The sequence below is a fragment of the Suncus etruscus genome, chromosome 15 (genome assembly GCF_024139225.1).
Source record: "Suncus etruscus isolate mSunEtr1 chromosome 15, mSunEtr1.pri.cur, whole genome shotgun sequence".
NCBI lineage: Eukaryota > Metazoa > Chordata > Mammalia > Eulipotyphla > Soricidae > Suncus > Suncus etruscus.
In genome coordinates, this window is record NC_064862.1 from 50,671,524 (window position 1) to 50,695,772 (window position 24,249).

General features: G+C 41.7%; 1 protein-coding gene across 2 annotated transcripts in view; it reads right to left on the reverse strand.

The window, feature by feature from the left end:
• ADK (adenosine kinase) overlaps positions 1–24,249 on the reverse strand; it is a 402,848-nt gene that overhangs the window by 61,590 nt on the left and 317,009 nt on the right. For both annotated transcript variants that reach the window (XM_049789187.1, XM_049789188.1), the window contains exons 8-9: positions 23,032–23,067; positions 17,834–17,948 (exon numbers count right to left, since the gene is read on the reverse strand). In XM_049789187.1, coding sequence (XP_049645144.1) covers positions 17,834–17,948; positions 23,032–23,067 — 151 coding nt within the window. The remainder of the gene's footprint in view (positions 1–17,833; positions 17,949–23,031; positions 23,068–24,249) is intronic.

Below are 24,249 nucleotides of genomic sequence, written 5' to 3' on the forward strand. Positions count from 1 at the left end.
TCTGAAGGGGCTTGGCCAGTCAGGTGGACAAGTTTGTTCAATTCCTCCTTTTCCCCTCTTTTATTTTTTTTTGGGGGGGGGGGGCTATACCCAGAAGTGCACAAGGGTTACTTCGAGCTTACACTCAGAAATTGCTCCTGGCAGGTTTGGGGTACCATATGGGATGCCAGGGATTGAACCTGGGTAGGCTGTATGGCAAATGCCCTACCCGCTCTTCTATTGCTCTGACCCCCTTTTCCCCTTTTTTGTTGCTGTTGCAGCAGTGAGGACCTCTAAGCTCAGACACTTTGCTGTGGTGTGGACTACCCCATGCAGCAATCCTGGGTGCCAGGGTCCAACTTGCAACCTTGCTCTGGCAAGACAGGCACATTACTAGCAAGCTATCCTGCCCATAGGCCTTTGAAGGCTTGATGTGTTTGGCCATGCTCAGTGGTGCTCAGGGCTTATTCCTAGCTCTGTACTCAGGGATCACCCATGGTCTTGGAGACCAGATGCAAAGCAAGAGTTCAAACCTGGGTCAGTAAAAAGTGTGAGTGCTGGGGCCGAAGAGATAGCACAGTGGTAGGGTGTTTGCCTTGCACACGGCCAACCCAGGACAGATGGTGGTTCAATTCCTGGCATCCCATATGGTCCCCCAAGCCTGCCAGATGCGATTTTTGAGTGCAGAGCCAGGAGGAATCCTCTGAGTGTTGCTGGGTGTGACCCAAAAACCAAAAATAAAAATGTGAGTGCCTTATCCTCTAGACTAAACTCTCTGACCAAGTCCTTTGTACAATTGATAATCTGGGTCAGATAATTGTGTGTGTGTGTGTGTGTGTGTGTGTGTGTGTGTGTGTGTGTGTGTTCCATGCCCATTGGTGATCAGGGGCTACTCCTGGCTCTGTGCTCAGGAGCCCTTATGGAGTGCTGGGGATTCAAACAGGGCCAGCAACATATAAGGCTAGTGCCTCACTCCCCTCCAGCTGCTCAATGCCAAGAGCCTAATAATCCACTGCTTAGGTAGCTATATTGCACATCACACTTTGTGTCATGTGTTGCTCAGAGGCCAGAGAATCACCTTCCCATTCAACGGTGACAACCCAAACCAAGGGAAGTCACTTCTGGCTGAAAACTACTCGAGCAAAATAAATGAAACACAGTGGAGCCAAATGGATGAGACTAGTCCAAGAGGCTGAACTTGACTCCAGCTGTCTCTTCCTCAAGGTTAGGGTTTAAAACACTTAACCAAGCTCAGGGCACTCACTGTGGGCACAGGCAGAAATCATGGGTCAGAGCCCTGGAACCCCAGACCACACTCATCCAGGAAGAGACGAACTAGGAATGACCCCAAACCAACTAACCCATCAAGGAATGTGTGGGGTGCATGTCCTGAATGCACGGGGGCTGGAATTTGAATCCTTGTACCACATGGAAATACTGGTCCCAGGAGCAGTGGGGGGGGGAGAGAGAGAGAGAGAGAGAGAGAGAGAGAGAGAGAGAGAGAGAGAGAGAGAGAGAGAGAGAGAGAGAGAGAGAGAGAGAGAGGAGAGAGAGAGAGAGAGAGAGAGAGAGAGAGAGAGAGAGAGAGAGAGAGAGAGAGAGAGAGTGTGGCCCCGGTATCACTGGGCCTGAGCAATGTTTCCAGCCAGACCTACCTGGCACAATGGGAGCACTGTTCGAAAGTACCCAACTCCCAACAACTGCAAGTTGGAAACTGGAGTGGGTTACGGAGGGCAAAACTCACATAAGCTAAGAACAAGGCGCTGAGGCAAGAGCATAGTGGGGAGTGCACTTGTCTTGCACATGGCTAACCCGGGTTCAATCCCCAGCACCCCATATAGTCCCCCAAGTCTGCCAGGAGTAATAATGTGTGAATGTTACCCACTGTGGCCCCAAAACAAAAATAATCAGCTAAGAACTTTCTGAAACAAGTAAAGAATTCCACAGAACGTTTTTGTTCAAGTATTTTTCTATTTTAGGATAAAAATAGCCACGCAGTACATTAATTCATGCCCTAATGTCACAGCTTCAAACAAACCAGCTCCTACACTTTAGATAGCTGGAAAAAAATAAAATCTCCTTATCAAAACAAAATCATGCCAACAAAAAGAATCGCTCAGGTATCCAGGGCTTAAAGAGACAAACCCTTGGGATGGGAGAGATAGCACAGCGGTGTTTGCCTTGCAAGCAGCCATCCAGGACTTAAGGTGGTTGGTTCGAATCCCGGTGTCCCATATGGTCCCCCCCGTGCCTGCCAGGAGCTATTTCTGAGCAGACAGCCAGGAGTAACCCCTGAGCACTGCCGGGCGTGGCCCCCCTCCCCCAAAAGAGACAAATCCTTGGGAGCCGAGAAATAGCACAATGGGGCATCTGTCTTGCATTCAGCCAATCCAGGACAGATAATGGTTCGAATCCTAGCATCCCATATGGTCCCCCATGCCTGCCAGGGGTGATTTCTGAGTGCCAAGCTAGGAGTAACTCCCTAGCACTGCCAGGTGTGACCCAAAAACAAAATAAAACAAACAAGCAAAAAAAGAAACAAACCCCTAAGGAAAGAGAACTTTAAAAAAAGAGGGGGGGTGGGAAAAAAAAGAGAAGAAAGGGGACGGAGAGATAACATGGAGGTAAGGCGTTTGCCTTTCATGCAGGAGGTCATTGGTTCAAACCCTGGTGCCCCATATGGTCCCCCGTGCCTGCCAGGAGCAATTTCTGAGCCTGGAGCCAGGAATAACCCCTGAGCACTGCCGGGTGTGACCCAAAAACTACAAAAAAAAAAAAAAAAAAAAAAAAAAGAGAGAGAGAGAGAAGAAAGGGGACAGAGTGAGTATAGCAGAGAGAGCAACATAGCTGACCTGGATTTGATCCTCGGCATCCCATATGGTTCCCAAGCACTACCAGGAGTGATTTCTGAGTGCAGAGTCTGGAGTAACCCCTGAACACTGCCAGTGTGTTTCCAAAATAAAAGGGAAAAGAGTTAAAACGAGGGACTAGTGTAATACTACAGAGGGTAAGGTGCTTGCCTTGCATACAATTGACCCAGGATGGTTCCCTGTGAATCCCTATGAACCACTGAACACTGTCAGGTATGACCCCAAACAAAACAAAACAAATTTGAGACTCAGGGATTTTTTTCCTTGGGGTCATTTGTTTATCTTTGTCTTTGTTCATCTTTTTATTTTACACTGTTTATCACACCCAGCAGTGTTTAGGGTTTAATCTTGGCTGTGCATTCAGGGGTCACATATGGAGGACTTAGGACAATATAGGATAATGGGGATCAATTCTAAATTGGCCACATGTAAGGCAAATGTTCTATCTATTGTATTATCATCCTGGTCCCTCTTTTGAAGCATCTCAAAAGAAGCAGGACAAGAGACTACGGTACCAAGAGTCAAAAAGGCAGGATAGATGCATGGTTAGAGTTGTAGTACAAAAGAAGTTGAAACTGGTACTGAGAACTTGAAACTGAGTATAGACTCTAGCAGATACCCTGAGATTTTAAAGAGTGGGTAGAAAGCACGAGGGTGAGTCTTGGAACCAGTTCATACAACCAAATTATTAGTTGTCCTGACATTTGCTTTTCTATACTTTAGTCTAAATATGCCCTATCACCAACAAAAATACTATCTTTTTTATGGAGGTTTAGTTTAGTTTTTTTGTTTTGTTTTTGGGTCATACCCGGCTGCAGGGGCTACTCCTGGCACTATGTTCAGAAATTGTCCCCGGCAGGCTTGGGGGACCATATGGGATGCCGGGATTTGAAGTAATATCCTTCTGCATGCAAGGCAACCATCTTACCTCCATGCTATCTCTCTGGCCCTGAGGTGGTTTTAATGAAAAACAATCAGGTAAGCTTGGAAACATGTTCTAAAGGGAAGATTTAAAGAAAACAACAACAACAACAACACACCATAACAGATCAAATGCTGACAGAGATGTAGTTTTTGGTATTTACAATTTATCATTAGTATAACAAAAATTTATAAGAAGTTCAAACAATAAATGACAAAGTAAAGGATTATATAATAGCACTGGGATTTAAAAAAAATTAAATTATACAGAAAAAGAAAAAGCTGAGATTACTGAATTAGAAAACTCAATAGATGTTCTAAAATGTAGATGAGATAAAATAGAAAAGAGGATTAGTGAGCGAAATACCAGGTCACCACAAATGTACACGTTAAAGCTTGAGGAGGAAAATCATGAGCTTAAACCATATGGCTTGAATGAAAAAGTTAAGATATGTGCAACTGGCATCCCAATTAGAAAAGGAAGGATAAAGAAAAGATACAAATAATGGGGGGGTGGCTGGAGAGATAGCACAGTGGTAGGGCGTTTGCCTTGCAAACAGACAATTCAGGACAGATGGTGGTTCGAATCCCGACACCCCATATGGTCCCCTGTGCCTGCCAGGAGCAATTTCTGAGCACAGAGCCAGGAGTAGCCCCTGAGCGCCACCGGGTGTGACCCAAAAACCAAGCCAAAAAAAATAAACAAAACAAAAAAACCATACAAATAATGATGGAATTTCACATTGATGAATGTCTGTGACAGACTCAAAGAACACCAAGAACCCTAGCAGGACCAACAAGAAAAACCAGAACCATGTATACAGAACCAAAGTCAAATAAAACATCTAGAGAGCAGTCAGAGAGAGAGTGTTCAGGGGTGAAGGTACTGCCTATGATCCTCCCTGAAGAAATTCCTGATCCAGGAGTTTGCCCTGAGAACTGTTGTATGTGACCCTAAAACTAACCAATAGAAAAAGCAGCCAGAGAAAAATGGAAACTCTATATGTGAGGGATTAAGAGTAAGACAGATAATTATTTTTCTTTTTTACATCAAGAAGACCAAAAAGAATTCACTAATAAAAGGCATTTCAAGAAAATTATAAAATAATTCAGATAAGCAAATAAAAAACCAAGCATACAAAATTAAGAATATAAATGACTCAGATAGCAAACTTAAGAAGCTTGACCTACCTCTCTCTCTCTCTCCCTCCCCCCTCCTCTCTTTCTATATATATATCATGGTTTCTACTATTTTTATTTATTTGGTTTGGACCTTGAAGAAGAATATAATTAATGAAAATGCAAAAAACACAAAATTTTAAGATTAGAAATTTAAAAGGAAACATTACTATAGATCCTATAGTAACCAGGAAAATGAAGTGATAGAATACTATAACTTTGTGCCAATAAACTTAAATATCTTTGATGCTTACAAATATCTAGAAAAATAAACGAAGCCATATAGGAACAGAAAAAAAAAAACCCATGTAAAACGGGGCAGAAACAATATCATGGCAGGAAGGGTGTTTGCCTTGCATAAGGCCAACCCGGGTTTAATCCCCAGCATCCTATGTGGTCCCCAGTGCCTGCCAGGAGTGCAAAGCCAGGAGTAATCCCTGAGTGCTGATGATCCCCCCTGCAAAAAAAAAAAAAAAAAAAGAGAAGAGAGAAGAAAAACCATGCAAAAAGATTCCTCTAAAACTTGGAATTAAAAAAGTACTTTCTAATGAACTTCTTAAGGTTATCACAATGTTCCTACCCAATTAATGAGGGTGGCCCCCCCCAAAAACAAAAAGTGACAATGAGGGCCATAGCAATAGCACAGTGGTAGGGTGACATGGCCGAACTGGGATGGACCTGGGTTCAATCCCCCGGCATCCTACATGGTACCCCGAACCTGCTAGGGGTGATTTCTGAGTGCAGAGCTAGGAGTAACCCCTGAGCACCACTGGTGTGGCCCTCCCTTTCAAAAAAAGAGACAATGAGAAGATAAACCCTCTCATGAACAACACTGCAAAGATGTACAAATAGATCCAGATGACAGGCAAAGTGTTAGAACAGATACAAGTTGACAGCTGATTTTCTTGCACAGGAAAAACCCTACCTGTTCAGAGTCTACCTTGCCTAGAGACGGTGCATTTGTCTATCTGATGCAACTGGATCAGGGTGTAGAGTCAGTGGGGTTGTATAGATGGGGAAAGAGAGCCATGAATACAGGAATAACAGTTCCAATCTCAGAAATATGCATTGTGCTGCTGGCGACATCTGATTTCTGAATGGAAATAAAACCTTATGCCTAGAGTTTTGGGGCAAGAGGGCAAGCATCAGCTGAAGCAGTAGAGTTCTCCCCTCCATTAGCTGGAGCAGTAGAAGTCTCCCCTTCTATACAGGGAAGTGCAGCATCCTGCCTGGGCCCAGAGGTAGAAGAGACTGACGAGCCTGTTGCCCAGAACAGAAAACAAAAAGAGGCCAGAGAGGCCAAGGGGCAGCAATGGCCATGCTCCCTGGTCAGTCCCACACTGGGGTTTTCAATCTCATCACTACCATTTTCCTGCTCATTATCTTGGCCATAAAAACAAAGACTTCCTTTGCTATTGGAATTATGGATATGAGAAATCATTAGTAACACTGTAAATTACAGTATCTCAATTAAAAAAAAATAAAAACCCAAGCAATTCCAGGGTTCGGAATTGCTCAACAGGCTGGAGCATGTGCTTTGCTTCTGTGGGAATCCTGAGTTTGCCCCTGGCACTGGCACCTTAAGGCTTACACTACTGGGAGTGTTTCCTGAGTACCCTCAGGTGTGACAACTCCTAGCCCCCCCACTTTACAAACAACAACAACAACAACAACAAAGCCACAGCACCACCTGCAGGAAAACAAAAGAAGCTGACTCAGGTAAAAAAGCAGAAAACACTCAAGCTAAAACTGTCGAACTTCCTCAAAGAAAATGCCAAGTCTATATAGAGGGTACACTCAAATACACAAGCTGGAGCAGGGATTGGGCAAAGAACAAGGAGAAAATATTCTAACAGTTACTAAACTCAGAGAATCCCCCTTACACAGGTATTGCCAAGAGCAAAAGGAGTGTTTTTTTTTTTTTTGCCAAGACAGTTCTAGAGAAGGAGGGGTGGTGGTGGGGTGGCGAATGAATAAACACATGGGAATAAATCCAGTCTCCCAGGTAGGAGCAATCTCCCCAGAGGAAAGAATATCAGAAATAGAAAAGATCACAGCATTCACTAAATGACAAGGGGGGAGGGCAATGGGAGGAAAGACAAGACTTAGGAAAAAATGGTGAAATATCAGACTCCATTAGAAGGGGGAGGGAGGGAGAGAGGGAGATAGAGATAGAGATAGAGAGAGAGATAGGTAGAGAGAGAGAGAGAGAGAGAGAGAGAGACTAATTTTCAAGGAAAGAATAAACTATATAACTAGACGGCAGGAAAATACCCAGATTTCAGAATTTAATAAGCCTTACACCAAGACAGTATTGTTAACTAATCAAGTCAATGATAAAGAAAAAATACTGAAGGCCAGGAATGGATAAGAAAAATGAAAACCTAACATCTACCAGGATTGGATGAGACTTTTCAGCAGAAACCCTACAGGAGAGACAGAGGAATGACATATTCACAGAACAAATACAGAATCCACCAGCCAAGGAAACTTAACACAGCAAAATTTGATGGAGAAATCAAGGTTTTATCAGACAGACGAAAGGCAATAGTTTACTATCACCAGACCTGAAAGGAATTCTTATCTGTGAAAGAAAAAAAAAAGTGAAATAAAAACCAATAAAATCTTGAGCACAGAGATAAAAAGTAATATCAGGAACAAAATCAACAAGAAACTAAAAATTAAGTAAGAGAAGAACAGAACTGATCTAGTCAAATTCTGACGAGTTGGTATCAGCACAAAAAAGACTGGTAGAAACTCATAGAAACCACTGAGTTACAGCATAGACATTTAAAGTAAAATTAAAAAAAAGTAGAGGTCGGAGTGAAAGTATAGCAGGTCAGATGTTTGCTTTGCATACAGTCAACTCATGTTTAAACCCTAGCACCCCATATTGTCCTTTAAGCCCACCAGAAGTGATCCCTGAGCACAGAGCCAGGGTAACCCCTGAACACCACTGGGTATGACCCAAAAGCCAACTGTCCCCACTGCCGAAAACAATAAATGGAGAGAATCTTGGGGCAAAAATAACACACGAAAGGCCAAAAATAAAGGGGAGAAAAACAACAGACATTTAAAATGACCAGAAAACAACAGAGTGATAGTATAGTGGGGAGGGTGCTTGTTTTGCACACAGCTGACCTGGATTTCATCCCCGACATCACCTAAAGGGAGTACAGTTAGGGCAGAGAAGGGAGCACTGTGACAATGAGAGCTGAAATGATCACTATGGACAAGTGCTGAAAGGAAGGAAAGTGATAGGCATGATACCCTTCCAGTAACAACATTGCAAACCACAGTGTCTAAAAAGGAAAAAGAAGAGAGCGAGAGGGAGTGAGTGAGGGAGAGCACCAGTAAGGGGGAGGGAGAGAGAGAGAAAGGGGGGGGGAGAAAAAAATGTCTGACCCAGAGACAGGTGAGAGGGAAACTGGGGACACTATATGACTAAAACTCAGCATGAACAATTTTGCAACTGTGGAAAAAATACACAACTACATTATGAACAATCTTGTAAAGCAAAGTACTTAAATAATTAAAAATAAAATACCCGGGCCCGGAGAGATAGCACAGCGGCGTTTGCCTTGCAAGCAGCCGATCCAGGACCAAAGGTGGTTGGTTCGAATCCCGGTGTCCCATATGGTTCCCCGTGCCTGCCAGGAGCTATTTCTGAGCAGACAGCCAGGAGTAACCCCTGAGCACCGCCGGGTGTGGCCCAAAAACCAAAAAACAAACAAACAAACAAAAAAACCCAACCTCACAAAACCCCCAAATAAAAAACCTGAGATTGTTCAGATTGTGTGTGTGTGTGTGCGTGTGTGTGTGTGTGTGTGAGCGCATGTACACCTGGAAGAAAAGAGAAAATAAAATTTGTCACTACTTGGATGGAACTCAAGGGAATTATTCTGGTGAGTGAAGACAGTTAAAAGGTCCTGGACATATTTGGAATGTTCTCTCATAATATAAAGGAACACAGGGAGGCTAGAACAAATAGCCAGTGGCAACAGAGCTTGGACGCAGGAACACACCTGAGTGTATTGGGAGTAGGGTGGGGAGGCTGAAATGCTGATGCAGAAGGTGTATCATTCTGGTGGTCGTGGGGACGGTGTTAAAACACTGCACAACTAAAACTTTACTACTGACAATATTGTAAATAATGGAGCCTAAATAGAAACTGCATTACAAAATTAAGAAATGGCCATAAATAAGTGGACCTTAGGATTTATGTGGCCAAGTTAATTTTTTTCCAGTTACAAAGTTACCAGATGCCAAAAAAAAAAAAGAAAAGATGGATTACAAGCAAAGTAATTAAGAACCTGTAAACTGGTACAGCATATAAAGAATAATGGAAATGAACAGACTTAGAAAGAGCCTCCAGATCCAAGGTTGTCTGAAATGCAACCAAAGTGTGAATTTAATGCACACGTTAAAGAGTGGAAAGGAGGATTCCACTCATCAATGATGGATCAACTAGCTAATCAGTGCAGCGACACAAATTACGCCTTATAATCGACACCGCACAAATAAAAACAAACTCTTATTCTAAATGCCTGGAGGATCTAGAGTGCAAGAATGAAAGGATCAAAGTTTGGGGAATGTTCCTTAAAATAATAATAATAATAATAATAATGATAATAATAATAATAATAATAATAAAAACACTACCCACGAGGGACAAACATTAGAATTTGGGTTCTATTAAAATTAGGAGATTTTACTGACTAAAAATTTAATAAAAAATAAATTATGGGGCTGGAGCAGCAGCACAAGTGGTAGGGCATTTGCCTTGAATGCGCTGACCTAGGACGGACCACGGTTTGATCCCCCGGCATCCCATATGGTCCCCCAAGCCAGGAGCGATTTCTGAGCACATGGCCAGGAGTAACCCTGAGCATCAGTGGGTGTGGCCCAAAAACCAAAAATAAAAAAAAGAAGTAAATTATGCTGGAGTGAAAAGGCAAGTCCCAGAGGGGAAAGGAGTATCTCCCATATAGTTCTCAACTGAAAAACTTCTAAGCAGATGATAGAATCATAACTCAGTAAGGTTTGCTGAGAGGGCAACACAGTTTATTTTTTCTATTTGATGATTCACTTTTCTTTTTCATTATTTTCTCTCCTCCTGCTATGATATAAACCTTTGCAGTGGTGTTGGTTGACATCTCAGTGGGGTTTATATGTATGTCCCTGATATTAAGTTTTGATGAACATTTTTTGTTTTTGTTTTTGGGCCATACCCAGAGGTCCTCAGGGGGTTACTCCTGGCCATCTGCTCAGAAATAGCTCCTGGCAGGCACAGGGGACCATATGGAACACTGGGATTCGAACCAACCACCTTAGGTTCTGGGTCGGCTGCTTGCAAGGCAAACACCGCTGTGCTATCTCTCCGGCCCCTGATGAACATTTTTTATATGAACATATTAGTTATGTCTTCTTGGAGAAGTTTGTATTCAGATCCTCTCCCTAGTTTTTTTTTGGGGGGGTTTGTTTTGGGGTCACACCCAGCAGCGCTCAGAATCTCTGTGCTATCTCTATGCTCAGAAATCGCTCTTGGCAGGCTCAGGGGACCATATGGGAAGCCGGGATTTGAACCACCGTCCTTCTGGCATGCAAGGCAAATGCCCTACCCCATGCTATCTCTCCAGCCTGAATTCTCCCTAGTTTTTGATGGAATCTATTTTGTTTTTGGACCATACTTGAAGGTGCTCAGGGATCACTCCTCAGGAGACCATTTGGGCTGCTGAGGATTGAATTTGGGTTGGCTGCATTCAAGACAGATGCCTTCCACACTGTACTATCATTCTGGTCATAAAAATGTGTTATTTTTTTTCTTCTTCATTTTTTTTTTGAAGGAAAGGGAAAAGGAAGAAAATGAGGAAAGGAGAAAGGAAGAAAGAAAGGAAGGAAGGGAGGAAAGGGTGGAAAGGAGAGAAGGAAAGGAAGAAGGCAAAATATGTTATTTTTATTATTTTTATTTATTTATTTATTTTAGGTTTTTGGGCCACACCGCTGATGCTCAGGGATTACTCCTGGCTATGTGCTCAGAAATCGCTCCTGGCTTGGGGAACCATATGGGAACCGGGTTAGTGTGTGTAAGGCAAATGTCCTACCGCTTGCGCCACTGCACCAACCCCAACACCAGGGTTTTGAAGGCAGGCATTCCCCATTCCTCAGGGACAATGCCAGCCTGAAGCCCTATTTTAAGGACTGATGTTCTAGAAGATTCTGGGACAATAATTTAAAGTTAAACTGGGGGTTTATTGTTCTTTCAGTTTTGCCTTAGGACCCATACAAAGGCATTATTTACAACTTAAAACACAAGTTTGATTTGCTCTTTCCACCTTAGCACATTTAAGATAGAAACAAATATTTCAACTTTTTTTTGTTTTTGGGTTGCACTCGGTCACACTCAAGGGTTACTCCTGGCAGGCATGGGGGACCATATGGGATGCTCGGATTTGAACCACCATTCTGTTTGAATCAGCTGCATGCAAGGCAAACACCCTACTACTGTGCTATCTTTCCAGCCCGAAAATTTCAACTTTTTAAAATTTGTGGCCCAAAGGGCTGGAGGAATAGCATAGTGAATAGGACACTTGCCTTGCATGTGGCCTACTCAGGTTTGATCCCCGGCATCTCATATGGTTGCCAAAGTACCACTAGGAGTGATTCCTAAGTGCAGGGCCAGGAGTAATTCCTGAGCATCTCTGGATGTGGTGCTTCCCCATGAGTAAACTGTCCATACATACACATATATTTTAATGATGAAACTATGTCAAACTTATAAGTAATTGCTATCTTACAAAAATAAAAACTTCAGTCTGACATTTTCTAGTTTATGGAAAAAAATATTTCCTTTCTTTAATGCTTATGCCAGTGAACAGGTTAACATGATATTTCTTAACAAATCACATCTTTTCTGTCCATCCTTGTTATTCTTTTTTTGGCAGAGGGTTGGTTATTGGGCCACACCTAGCAGCACTCAGGGATTACTCCTGGCAGGCTCAGGGGACCATCTGGGATGCCGGGGATCGAATCTTGTTCAGCTGCATGCAAGGCAAACACCCTCCCCACAATACTATTGCACCCATTAGTTTCTTATTCTTGCTGCCTTATAGTGTCTACCCCACACTTTCTCCTCCCACCAAAGCTTGGGTCTAGTTTAGCCTGTAAGCAATGAAGCAACAACGACTAAGATGTGACAAATCAATGGGTACACGAACACAGGGCTAGGCTAGTTCATCTGAAATACAGGTGACAGGAAAAAATGCATGCACCACACACAGACACGAGACCTGTAGGCAATTCAGGGAACAGAAATTCTAAGAGTAACATTTAAAAAATGCAAGAAAATGACTTATAGATCTCAAGAACAAAATACCAAGGAAGGGAATTCGGTTTTATTGCTCAATGCCATGGAACTTAGTTTATCATTTAAAAATACTCAACACACTGAGGTTTAGGAACAATGATTTCTAATTAGTGTTTTAATAAGTGCCTTGTGCCATTCTTGAATGCCACTTATGGTAAATTAAGGGACACTTTGCCTCCCTGGCCTCTATTAGTATTTTAATGCTAGGAAGAGGAGAAAAAAAAAACCCAACAACTGATTCATATTCAAGAGAAAAGGAGGGAAATAAACAACAATAACAAATTGGCATCTCTTCTGTGAATTGCCCCACAGGCCAAGCATTTTTATGTTCTTAATCATTATTAAATGACTTAACATGACACCCAGAGCCTGGCGAATGATTGCGCCCTGACATGAGAACGAATTACAAATGAAATGAAAGATCAAGCCGTATTAGGGGATTGCCTCTGGGAAATGAAAATCTTTAATTCTCTTTTATTATTGACATTTATTTGGCTGCCATGAATAACAACACGGCAAAGAGATTCTGCTCTGCCTGTGTGCGGAAGGCCTTATCCTGGGGCTCAAAGCTGCGTTAACATTTATCATGTTTGCTTTGGTAGCTGACACCCCGGGACAGATTGTCTATCCATCTTGTATTTATCATGCATTGCAACCAGCGTGTGCATCCTCTCCTCTAAGTTCATTTTCCTATGGCAGGAACAGCAAAGTGGAGCCGAAATCATTCCTCAAAGGAAATGTGGGCTGGTCAGCATTCTGGAGAAGGGTGTGACAGATTATACTAAAGAAACAAAATGACCTGACAAGAAAATTTCAATCACAGAAATGGGGAGGATAATTTTCCAAAAATAGAATTTTGAGGAGAGAACTATTGGTTTACAATGAGGAAGACACTGGTACAACATGTTTCTCTGGAAAATAAAGCCTACAAATCAATGTCTTCATAAAGATCAATCAACAGGTATTTCATTCATTCATTCTTTTTGTTTGTTTGTTTTTTTGGTCACACCCAACAGCACTCAGGGGTTACTCCTGGCTCTATGCACAGAAATCGCCTCTGGCAGGCACAGGAGACCATATGGGATTCGAACCACAGTCCCGCATGAAAGGCAAGCGCCTACCTCCATGCTATCTCTCCGGCCCCTCATTCATTCATTCTTTCTTTTTTGGGAGGGGGAGAAGGTTTTGGGCCACACCTGGCAGAGCTCAGGGGTTGCTCCTGGCTCTGTGCTCAGGAATCATTCCTGGTAAGCTTGGTGAACCATATGGGATGCCAGGATCGAACCTAGGTCGTCTATGTGCATGTCAAAAACCCTCCCCTCTGTGCTACAGCTTTAGTCCCACCACAGGCATTTAAAAAACCTTCAAGCAGTCCTGTAGTTCTTATAAGCTAAGAATATCCCACGTTTTTCAGTTTTTCAAACAGTGTTCAAAGCTAAGACAAATGCAGGGATTCAATTCAGATGGTTATTATCAATGCAGAGACACCTTTTCAGAATTGGTTTCTTTCCTCTCATATAAATTAAGAAGATGACTTTTCCCGCTAGAAAACATTCTATATTACCTGATGCTTTCTCTGCATGATCCTCTTTGACCGGATTGCCCTCCTTTCTTTAAATCCTTCTTAGAATACGGGGCTTAGAAAGGATAGCAAGGTGTCTGGGGAACTCTACTTAATAGCTCTGAACTTGATTGAAAAATAGTCTTTATTTTGATGAAATACATTTTTTTTTACTATTTATTTTATTTATTTATTTATTTAATTTTATTTTTTAGTACCATTAAAGAAAAAAATAAGCATAAATACAAAAGGGGAGGTAACCACATAAGCACTATTACTACATATCCATAACCCAATGTCAGCAATAAACTCAGGAAAAATCTCACTTCATCTCTTACTACTTCTTCCATTGGCCTCTCACTGAATTATTTTCGAACAAATATTTTTATGAAATCAATCTGTGAACCTTGCCTTTCACATTTCTAAGATAAGAAAATGTTGGAATAAATTCTACAATCCCTTTCCTCAAAATCTGACAATATAAATTCTCAGGCTATTTTTTAGGCTTATATATATATATATATATATATTTTTTTTTTTTTTTTTTTTTTTTTTTTGGTTTTCAGCCACACCCGTTTGATGCTCAGGGGCTACTCCTGGCTAAAGGCTCAGAAATTGCCCTTGGCTTGGGGAGACCATATGGGACGCCGGGGGATCAAACTGAGGTCCTTCCTTGGCTAGTACTTGCAAGGCAGATACCTTACCTCTAGCGCCACCTCACCGGCCCCGGCTTATATATTTAACTCAGCAAAAATTTACTAAGCTCTCTTTATCTCCCTAAATCAATACAACTCTTCTTTAGAATCAGAGTTTGAGTTAATTAATTTAAATTTATCAATTGACTCATATCGAAAAGTTCAGTGTTCTAGCAGAGTAATGAATATACACCAAGGTAATTATTTCTTATAGTTTATAATACCTATCAATTAATTGGTTTCCAACTTAATGGCTCATATGGAATTAAGAGGCTTGTATTTTGACTACATGTTGTACAGTAACAAATTACCACTTGAATCAATAAATGTTTATCAGATGATATTTCTATCTCTATTGGTGCTATAAAAAAACATGGATGAATGGGGGCCGGGCGGTGGCGCTAAAGGTAAGGTGCCTGCCTTGCCTGCGCTAGCCTTGGACGGACCGCGGTTCGATCCCCCGGTGTCCCATATGGTCCCCCAAGCCAGGAGCAACTTCTGAGCACATAGCCAGGAGTAACCCCTGAGCGTTACCGGGTGTGGCCCAAAAACAAACAAACAAAAAAAAAACCCCAAAAAAAAAACAAAAAAAAAAAAACATGGATGAAGGGGCTGGAGTTACAGTACAGCAGGTAGAGCACTTGCCTTGCATGTGGCTGACCTGGGTTTCAATCCCCAGCACTCCATATGATCCCTTGAGCCCTTCAGGAATAATCCTGGAGCTTTGAGCCAGGATTGAGCCCCGCCAGAAGTAAGCCCAGAACACCACATGCATGGGCCAAAAATTAAAAAGCAAAACCAAAAATGAATAAAAAAAAAGAAGGAAAAATTCCTTTATGTTGTTAGACTAAAGAAATAACTTATTTCTGGATTTCATTTGTCCATAATTAGACAAATTAATTTTATTCCAGCAGATATTTGTATCCATGTGCCCCCCCACCCCAATCTCCAGGTAAGAGTTTTTGCCAGACAATATCCATAAAATATCAAAGTAATTAAACTAAATAAGATTGAATTTGTTCAACTTAATTATAATAATTTATTGAAAATGAAATATTTTGTAATATCCGTTAGAATAAAGGGTACATTTTCATAGAGAAAAAAAGCACAAAAATTATAAGAAAGCACACATAAAAAAACCTGACTATTCCAAAATAATACTGAAAATAAAGAACAAGATTAAAGGCAGTATACTCACTGATTTCAAACTGTATTACAAAGTTATAGGAATCAAAGCGTTATAGAAGTGGCATATAAACAGATACACAGATCAACAGAAAAGAACAGAGAGCCCATGTACACATATGGTCAAGTAACTTAGGATAGGTGATTCTAGAAATAATTGGAAAGGACAGTCTTCTCATGGGAAAATTGGTCACGTGCAAAAGAATTAAACTAAATGACAATCTTTTTCTTTTTCTTTCTTTCTTTTTTTTTTTGGTTTTTGGTTTTTGGGTCACACTGGCAGCGCTTAGGGGTTACTCCTGGCTCAATGCTCAGAAATCGCCCCTGGCAGGCTCGGGGGACCATATGGGATGCCAGGATTCGAACCACCATCCTTCTGCATGAAAGGCAAATGCCTTACCTCCATGCTACCTCTCTGGCCCCCAAAAGGACAATCTTATACTGTTCACAAAAAGTAATTCAAGGATCTGGAGACATAGTGTAGCAGGAAGGGTGCTTGCTGTAAACAGGGTGACCCGTTTTCATTATTTCCAACACATGGTTCCCTGTGTAGCACCAGGAATGATTCCTGAGTGCAGAGCTAGGAGAAACACCTGAGCACCTTTACTTCAAATGAAGTAACTTTGAATGGGAAGAGGGATGAAGAGATAGTATAGCAGGTACAAAGATTTGTCTAGTGTGTGTCCAACTTGGGTATGAACCCTAACATACTATATGGTCTGCTGAGTCTGCCAGGAGTTACCCTTGAGCAAGGAGCAAGCTTTAAGCCTTTTATCAGAGTGGCCCAAACACAAACAACCAAAAGACCAAAACAAAAATGGAAGAAAGACTTAAATGTAAGACAAGAAACAATAATGCATAGAAGAAAACAGGTAGTAATTATCTGGATCAGTGCTCCTCAAACTAAGGCCTGCGGGCCACATATTGTATTTGTATCTGTTTTGTTTCTTCATTGCAAAATAAGATATATGCAGTGTGCATAAGGATTTGTTCATAAGTTTTGTTTTTACTATAGTCAGATCCTCCAATGGTCTGAGGAACAGTGAACTGGTCCCCTGTTTAAAAAGTTTGAGGACCCCTGATCTAGATATCAGTTTAAACAAAGACTCCATGGACTTACTGACTAAAAGCAAAGGCAAAAGAAGCAAAAGTAAATTTCCTCTCTCTTCTCCATATCCCTCTTTCATAACTAAGAAAATTATCAATAAAGTGAAGAAACCTATCAATGGAAAAAGATTTTGCAAATCATATATCTAATAAGGAGTTCATCTCCAAAATACAAGAGAAACAATAGCAAAATGTCAACTCCAGGGCGTGTGTGTGATAGCGCAGAGGTAGGACATTTGCCTTGTATATGGCTGATCTAGGATGAACCTCAGTTAGATCCCTGGCGTCCCACATAGTCACCCAAGCCAGGAGTAATTTCTGAGTGATTTCTGCATAGCATGAGTAGCCCGAGTGTCGCTGGGTGTGGCCCTACAACCAAAATACAAAAAATGTCAACTCCAAAATATCAAAATAATTTTATTAATGAGTGAGAGAAGTAGAATGTTATCTCGAATATAGGCAGGGGTGGGGGGCATTGGTGGTGGGAATGTTGAACTGGTGAAAGTGAATGTTCTTTTTATGACTGCATGCATCATTCCAACATCACACCCATGTCCAGAGTCTGGGCTTCCTTCTATGAGTGTCCCTGTGGAAGCTACCATCCCTCCCTCTTACTCTCCCTTAGGTCCCCTTCACAGTAAGCTCAGTTCTAGGGACCAACTTTTTGATTTTGTGGCTTTGGCCATGTATTGCTCCCTAACTACGTGCCTTTACATCTCATACCTGAGAGAGATTCTCCATCTGTCTGACTCCCTCTGCTTTCACTCAGTGGATGGATACCTTAGAATTCTATCCAGGTAGGGTCAGATCTCATGATTTGCATGCATAGGTGTGTGAAGGTGATTTTTATTTAAAAAAGGAAAAGACACGATGTTTAGATAAATTATAATAGAAAGAATATGAAATTTTCTAAGAAAGCAACTGGCCTACATTGTACTGGGTTCCTTATGGAGTTTCAAAATAGATCTACCTGTGGCCATGATGGTTTCATCTTTCCCTTGAGTGAAAACCACAATCCGTTGCCTCTTCGAGTTCAGTTTGGGCAGAGCTTGTGCCTTTTTAGCGATCTCTTTTATGTCTTCAGTCTATGAAAAGAAAAAAAAAAAAAAGATGTCCAGTATGACATGGCGAAATTTGATGACTTGATTAAGGATTTAGCTTTTGGTGATCAAAAGTAAGAGTCAATACCTTTTCATAGTAAAAAGTAATTAAAAATTTCATGGGGCCGGAGAGATGGCGCCAGAGGTAAGGTGTCTGCCTTGCAAGCGCTAGCCAAGGAAGGACCGCGATCCCCCAGTGTTCCACATGGTCCCCCCATGCCAGGGGCGATTTCTGAGTGCTTAGCCAGGAGTAACCCCTGAGCATCAAACGGGTGTGGCCCAAAAAAGCAAAAAAAAAAAAAAAATTTTTTTTTTCCCCGAGCGGCAGTGCTCAGGGGTTACTCCTGGCTCTACACCCAAAAATTGCTCCTGGCATGCTCGGGGGACCATATGAAATGCCGGGATTTGAACCACTATCCTTCTGCATGCAAGGCAAACACCCTACCTCCATGCTATCTCTCCAGTCCCTAAAAATGGTTTTTAACACAGACAAAAGTAAATCGAGAATAAGATACCCTCTAAAGAACTCTAAAAACCTGCAATCCTCAAGCTATAACCATTTAAGGCTTATGATGAATAGTACTTTCTACCTGGTTTCTTATTTTTATGCCAGACCTGGTAGTAATCTGGGTCTCCTCATGACTTTGTGCTCACTAGTAACCCATGGTGGTGCTCATTAGAACTATACACAGTGCTGGGAATTTGAACCAGCAGCTGCTGCAGGCAAAGCATGCACTCTCATGTACTTGCTTTTGATATGATTCTGAATCAAATCTCAGACACTCAACCACAGATGCCTCTAAAGGTATCTTTCACATTAGCCTTATGGCATTATCACAGTTTTTTTGTTTTTTAGAATTTAGCAATGATTTTCAATTATCAGCCAAGTAGGCAGTCTATGTGCAGAAGTTCAATGAAAGAGATTTACAAAAAGATGGAAAGAGGGCCTGGGAAAAACCAAATCTACTCCCAGGCACCTGACAGATACCAGGGAATACTGGGGGGGGGGGGTGGTGGTGTACTGAGGACCCTCAGCACAGCGCTAGGTAACTAAGCACTGAACTCCCAGTCTTACATGGTACTGCATGATAGAAGATTTCCAAAGCCTGCTTATACTGACCCTGAAAACACTAAGTTGATATAATGCCAAAGCTTTCTAAGAACTGGTAATAAAGAGATGCTGCTTCTTACAAAGCCTTAAATTTCTTTTAAAATGACAAAATTGGGGGGCCGGAGCAGTGGCACAGAGTGGTAAGGTGTCTGCTTTGCCGGTGCTAGCCTAGGACGAACAGCAGTTCGGCCCCGCCCCCTTGCTCCCTCCCCAGTGTCCCATATGGTCCCCCAAGCCAGAAACAATTTCTGAGCGCATAGCCAGGAGTAATCCCTGAGTATCACTGGGTGTGGCCCAAAAAACAAAACAAAAACAAACAAAGACAAAATTGGGACTGGAGAGAATAGGACACTTGCCTTGCATGTGACCAATCCATGTTTTTATCCTCAGCATCCCTATGGTCCCTGAACACTGCCAGAAATGATCCGGGAGAGCAGAGATAGGAGTAAGCCCCGAGTTGCCCAGAAACCAAAACAAACAAAATGACAATAATTATAAATTAATTCTAAGGCTGAAGCACATGTAGTGCGGGAGTAGTCCTGGGTTTGATCCCTAGCACTGCATGGTCCTCTGAGCACTGCTTGGGAGTAGTTTCCCAACAATAAGTACTCACAGGTGTGGGAAATAAAAAAAATGGTAGATAAATTGTAGAAATTGTAGAAATATGAATGATTTTTTTTTCGTATCAGGCAAACCATTATAGATGCTCTGACTTGAAAATTAAGTTGAGCTAAAATGCCCATAGTTTAGGCTGGTCACTAGTTGCCTGGTCCCAAACTTTCCAACTGTAATGGAAAAACTGAGGAGAAACGCTACAAATAATATAAGGGAAGTTAATTAGTATATCTGGAAAAGAAAAACAGGTCAGTACTGATGAACAGGTCAATGGTTACAAATAGCTGTTTGAGAAATTACAACATTTTGGAGCGTCACAGTGTGGGATGAAACCAGTTATCTGCAAAGTGCATACATTTGACCCCTAGGGTATCTCCTTGGGCCCCTAGACAGCATCATTTGGCTGTGCTTGGGGTTGATCACTCTTGCTGGGGCTTGGATCAAACCTGGGTAGGCTACATGCAAAATGAGCACCTTATCTACTAGTACAGAGGGTCCCCTATAAGGCCATTTATAAATGTGGGATTATGCTTTCTCACCTCTAAGGATTTGATCACTTAAACTTTTAAATGTCCTCCAAATGAAAGACTACCTGCTCTCTTTATTCCCTTTTTCCCCCCCCCCCCCCATTTTTGGATAACAGTTGGTGTTACTCAGGGGATATTCATGGTTCTGCGCTCAGAAATTGCTCCTGGCAGGGAACCATATAGGATGCTTGGATTCGAACTACCGTCTGTCCTGGGTCAGCTGTGTGCAAGGCAAACAACCTACCTCTGTGCTATCTCTCTGGCCCTTTATTCTTTCTTTTAACAGGCTGGAGCTATAAATGTTAAACAACACTGTCAATCTCCTGACTCTTGTGGAATACCAACTGTGGTGTCTTCAAGCACCACTTATCTTACTTTTCTTCTGTAACAGCCATGGTCTTCCTCAGATGTGCCAGTCACCAGAGCTCTCATATGCTATCTCTTCCTCATTCACTTCCCATTCTGGGCCAAGTGGCCTCCTCTATGATTACTACTTTACTAATCATACAGTTTAAAAAAAATCTAATTTAAGGGGCTGGAGAGATAGCATGGAGGTAAGGCATTTGTCTTGCATGCAGAAGGATGGTGGTTTGAGCCCTGGCATTCCATGTAGTTCCCAGAGCCTGCCAGGAATAATTTCTGAGCATGGAGTGAGGAGTAGCCCCTGAACGCTGCTGGGTGTGACCCCCCAAAAAAATCTAATTTAAGTAAAACTTTTTATTTTGCTTTTGGGCCACACTCAGTAATACTCAGGGGTTACTCCTGGTTATGTGCTCAGAAGTCGCTCCTGGCTTGGGGGACCACATGGGACTCTAGGGATTGAACTAAGGTCTGTCCTGGGTCAGCCATCTACCTGTAAGGCAAACGTGCTATCGCTGCGTTATTGCTCTGGCCCCTTTATTTTGGTTTTTGGGTCACACCTGGTGGCGCTCAGGGATTACACTTGGCTCTGTGCTAGGAAATCGCTTCTGGCAGGCACGAGGGAACCATGTAGGGTGTCAAAATTCGAACTACTGTTTGTCCTGGATCGGCTGTGTGCAAGGCAAATGCCCTACCTCTGTGCTATCTCTCTGGCTCTAAGTAAAACTTTATTAAAAAAAAATTCACGTCAAATTGGTGGTGGGAATCTTGCACTGGTGAAGGGGGGTGTTCTTTACATGACTGTTATCATACAACTACAATCATATTTGTAATCTCGGTGTTTAAATAAAGATAATTAAAAAAAAGTTCATGTCGGGGCCTGAGAGACAGCATGGAGGTAGGGCATTTATTTGCCTTGCATGCAGAAGGACAATGGTTCAAATCCCAGCATTCCATATAGTCCCCTGAGCCTGCCAGGAGTGATTTCTGAGTGTAGAGCCAGGAGTGTGACCCAAAAACCAAAACAAAAAAAAATTCATGTCTGGTTTTCCTTGGCATACTCCTAGGTAATATCCATGCATATTACTATGTTTTTAAATAATTAATCTGCCTTTAGAACATTTAAGTCACAGCTCCATAAAAAATTCAATCTTTCTCTAAAGACTTCAAAGAGTATCTACTAATATATCTCGTCAACACCCCAGTTTCCCTAATGGAAGACAATTCTGAGTATGCAAACAATGAGAGTGTCTATATTCATTGCTGGAATAAAGAAATGCGTTAGTCATTAAAATTTTAAACATTACTATTATGTAAAACATCCCAAGTTGCTTTACAGAACACAAGATTTTATAGAGTTATGGCTTGAAAAATATGACTGTGAGGACTGGAATGAAGAGTATAGTGGGTAGGCCTGGCATGCAGTGAACCCATATTTGATCTCTGGCACCACATATGGTCCCATGAGGCATGCCAGGAATCATCCTTGAGCACAGCCAGGAGCAAGTCCTGAGCACTGAGCCCCAAACTAAAAACAAATTAAAAAAAAAAAAAAAGCAAAATCAACAAGCAAAACCCAACAAGGTCCCCAAACAACCATTACAACCAATCAAAAATACAAATAAAAATATGACAGCCTCAGAACTCATGCACTTAGTTAACTGTGTCAATCAACCTGGGATCAGATTAAAATCAATGTTTTGTAACAATCAATGGAAGGTTGAATATTCTAGATAAAACATGGTCTTGTCTGTCATCTTTATTCTGCCAACAACTACCACATGGAGTTTTGAATTTTGACAGGATAATATTTCTATCAGGAAAACTACAATCAGGACCTGGAAATGGAAACGAAATATTGATTTCACTTGGATTTATATCTGTTTTGTGACCTCAAAGGAAAAAAAAAAAGAAGAAACAAATTTCCAAAAGGAAATGTCTCTGAGCAGGCTTTTAAATGAATCCATTCCTGACAACAGTTAAGCACAACCTTTTGGAAATTAATTTGCAGAGTGATAATGTCCATGTGGTAGGGCATGAAAATGAGTCCAACGACATTAGATTTCACTATTTAGCCTGACTCCGCCACAGCTTAGGCAGTGAAGCTTTCTGAAATGTAATACAGCTAATGAGGCTGCTTTTTAACTGAAAAAACTGACAGGCCCCATATCTGCAGAGGCAGCTTGAAACCGTGCCCAACCTCTTGGCTTCCCAAGAGGCTTTTCAAAATTCAATAAATAACATCTGTAGGCGATGTTGGGTGCAGACCTAGCCGGGTGCGTCATAACACTGTGCTGGCAGAACAAAGAAACCATGACGACTGCCAAGTTTCCATGGCAACTGCGGAGAGGCTCCGAGAGTATAATAGCACATCAATCACTGCCCCAAAGAACTTCATTATCAGAGAGAAAAAACCTTTAGGGTCTGTTTAGCGTGCAATTGTGGGTTAACTCACCTCAAAGCCTTGTTCTCGAGCAAAAGTGGCAGCTTCCTGAAATAAAAAATAAAGAAAGAAAAAAAAAAGAATAGTTAATTATCAAGTGCTAGGTAATGAAGAAATAATCCATGTTGAAACTCATTCAGTTTTCTTTTTACACAATGATCTCAACATACCCACATAGTTCAGTTTTCATTCTTACACCAAAAAAAAAAAATTCTTTTCTCCCTGACATACAAAAAGGCAACCCAAATGTCAACACACTTCAGAAGTTGGGATAAAGAAGATGTAGCACTTGTTTTCACTATGGCTGTCACACCGAGTTCAGGTGTTTTGACCCCGGCAAAGAAAGACGATCGTTTCCCACTTAAGGAACATGCAGATGGTGATGTTTTTAATTACAACAAGACCTTACAGAAAGCTGCTCTGTAGAAAGAAATTGTCTGCTAATAAATAAGCAGATTAAGAAAAAAAAATCACCATTATTTCCATCCCTAGCAAGGAAGTCTGAGCAGGGACCCATCCAAGGGTGTGAAATTCATTAGGTGACAAAATAATGGGAAATTGGCTTTGGAGTAGCACAGATTATATGCGGGGCATGAGGAGCAAAGTATGACTTTATAACAGAAGGATATAACAACTGTCACCACCCTAAGTCTGTGGCCAAATCTCTCACTTATCACAACTATAAATGGGGTTGTGGAACAACCCAGGACTTTGAATATGCGATATAGTAGGTAGTACATAATATGACTGAAGTTTCCTAATCCTCAATTTTTCCAACATGAAGGAATCAAAATTTAATTCAGAAACTTACACTCAGACAGGGGAGAAACAAAGCAAATGAACAAATGCATAAAGCAGACACTAGAAAGACAGGTAATTTCTTTAAGAAATCAATGTCAGGATCAAGGAGCAAGGCCTCTAGAGAAATGACCAAGAAGGATACACAGACATTAATGAGATGAATTTGGGCACCCTAACCTAGCTAGAAGAGGTACATTTTTATTTTTGTTTTGTTTTTGGGCCACACCTTAATGTGCTCAGTGATTACACCTGGCTCTGTGCTCAGATATCACATCTAATAGTGCTCAGGGGACTATATGGGATGCTGAGGGGACCATGGGGATCGAACCCAGGTTGGCCAGGTGCAAGGTAAATAAATGCCCTCTCCACTGTTAGTACTATCACTCCGGTACTAACAGGTACATTTGGGATAAGCTTGGGAACTTTAGA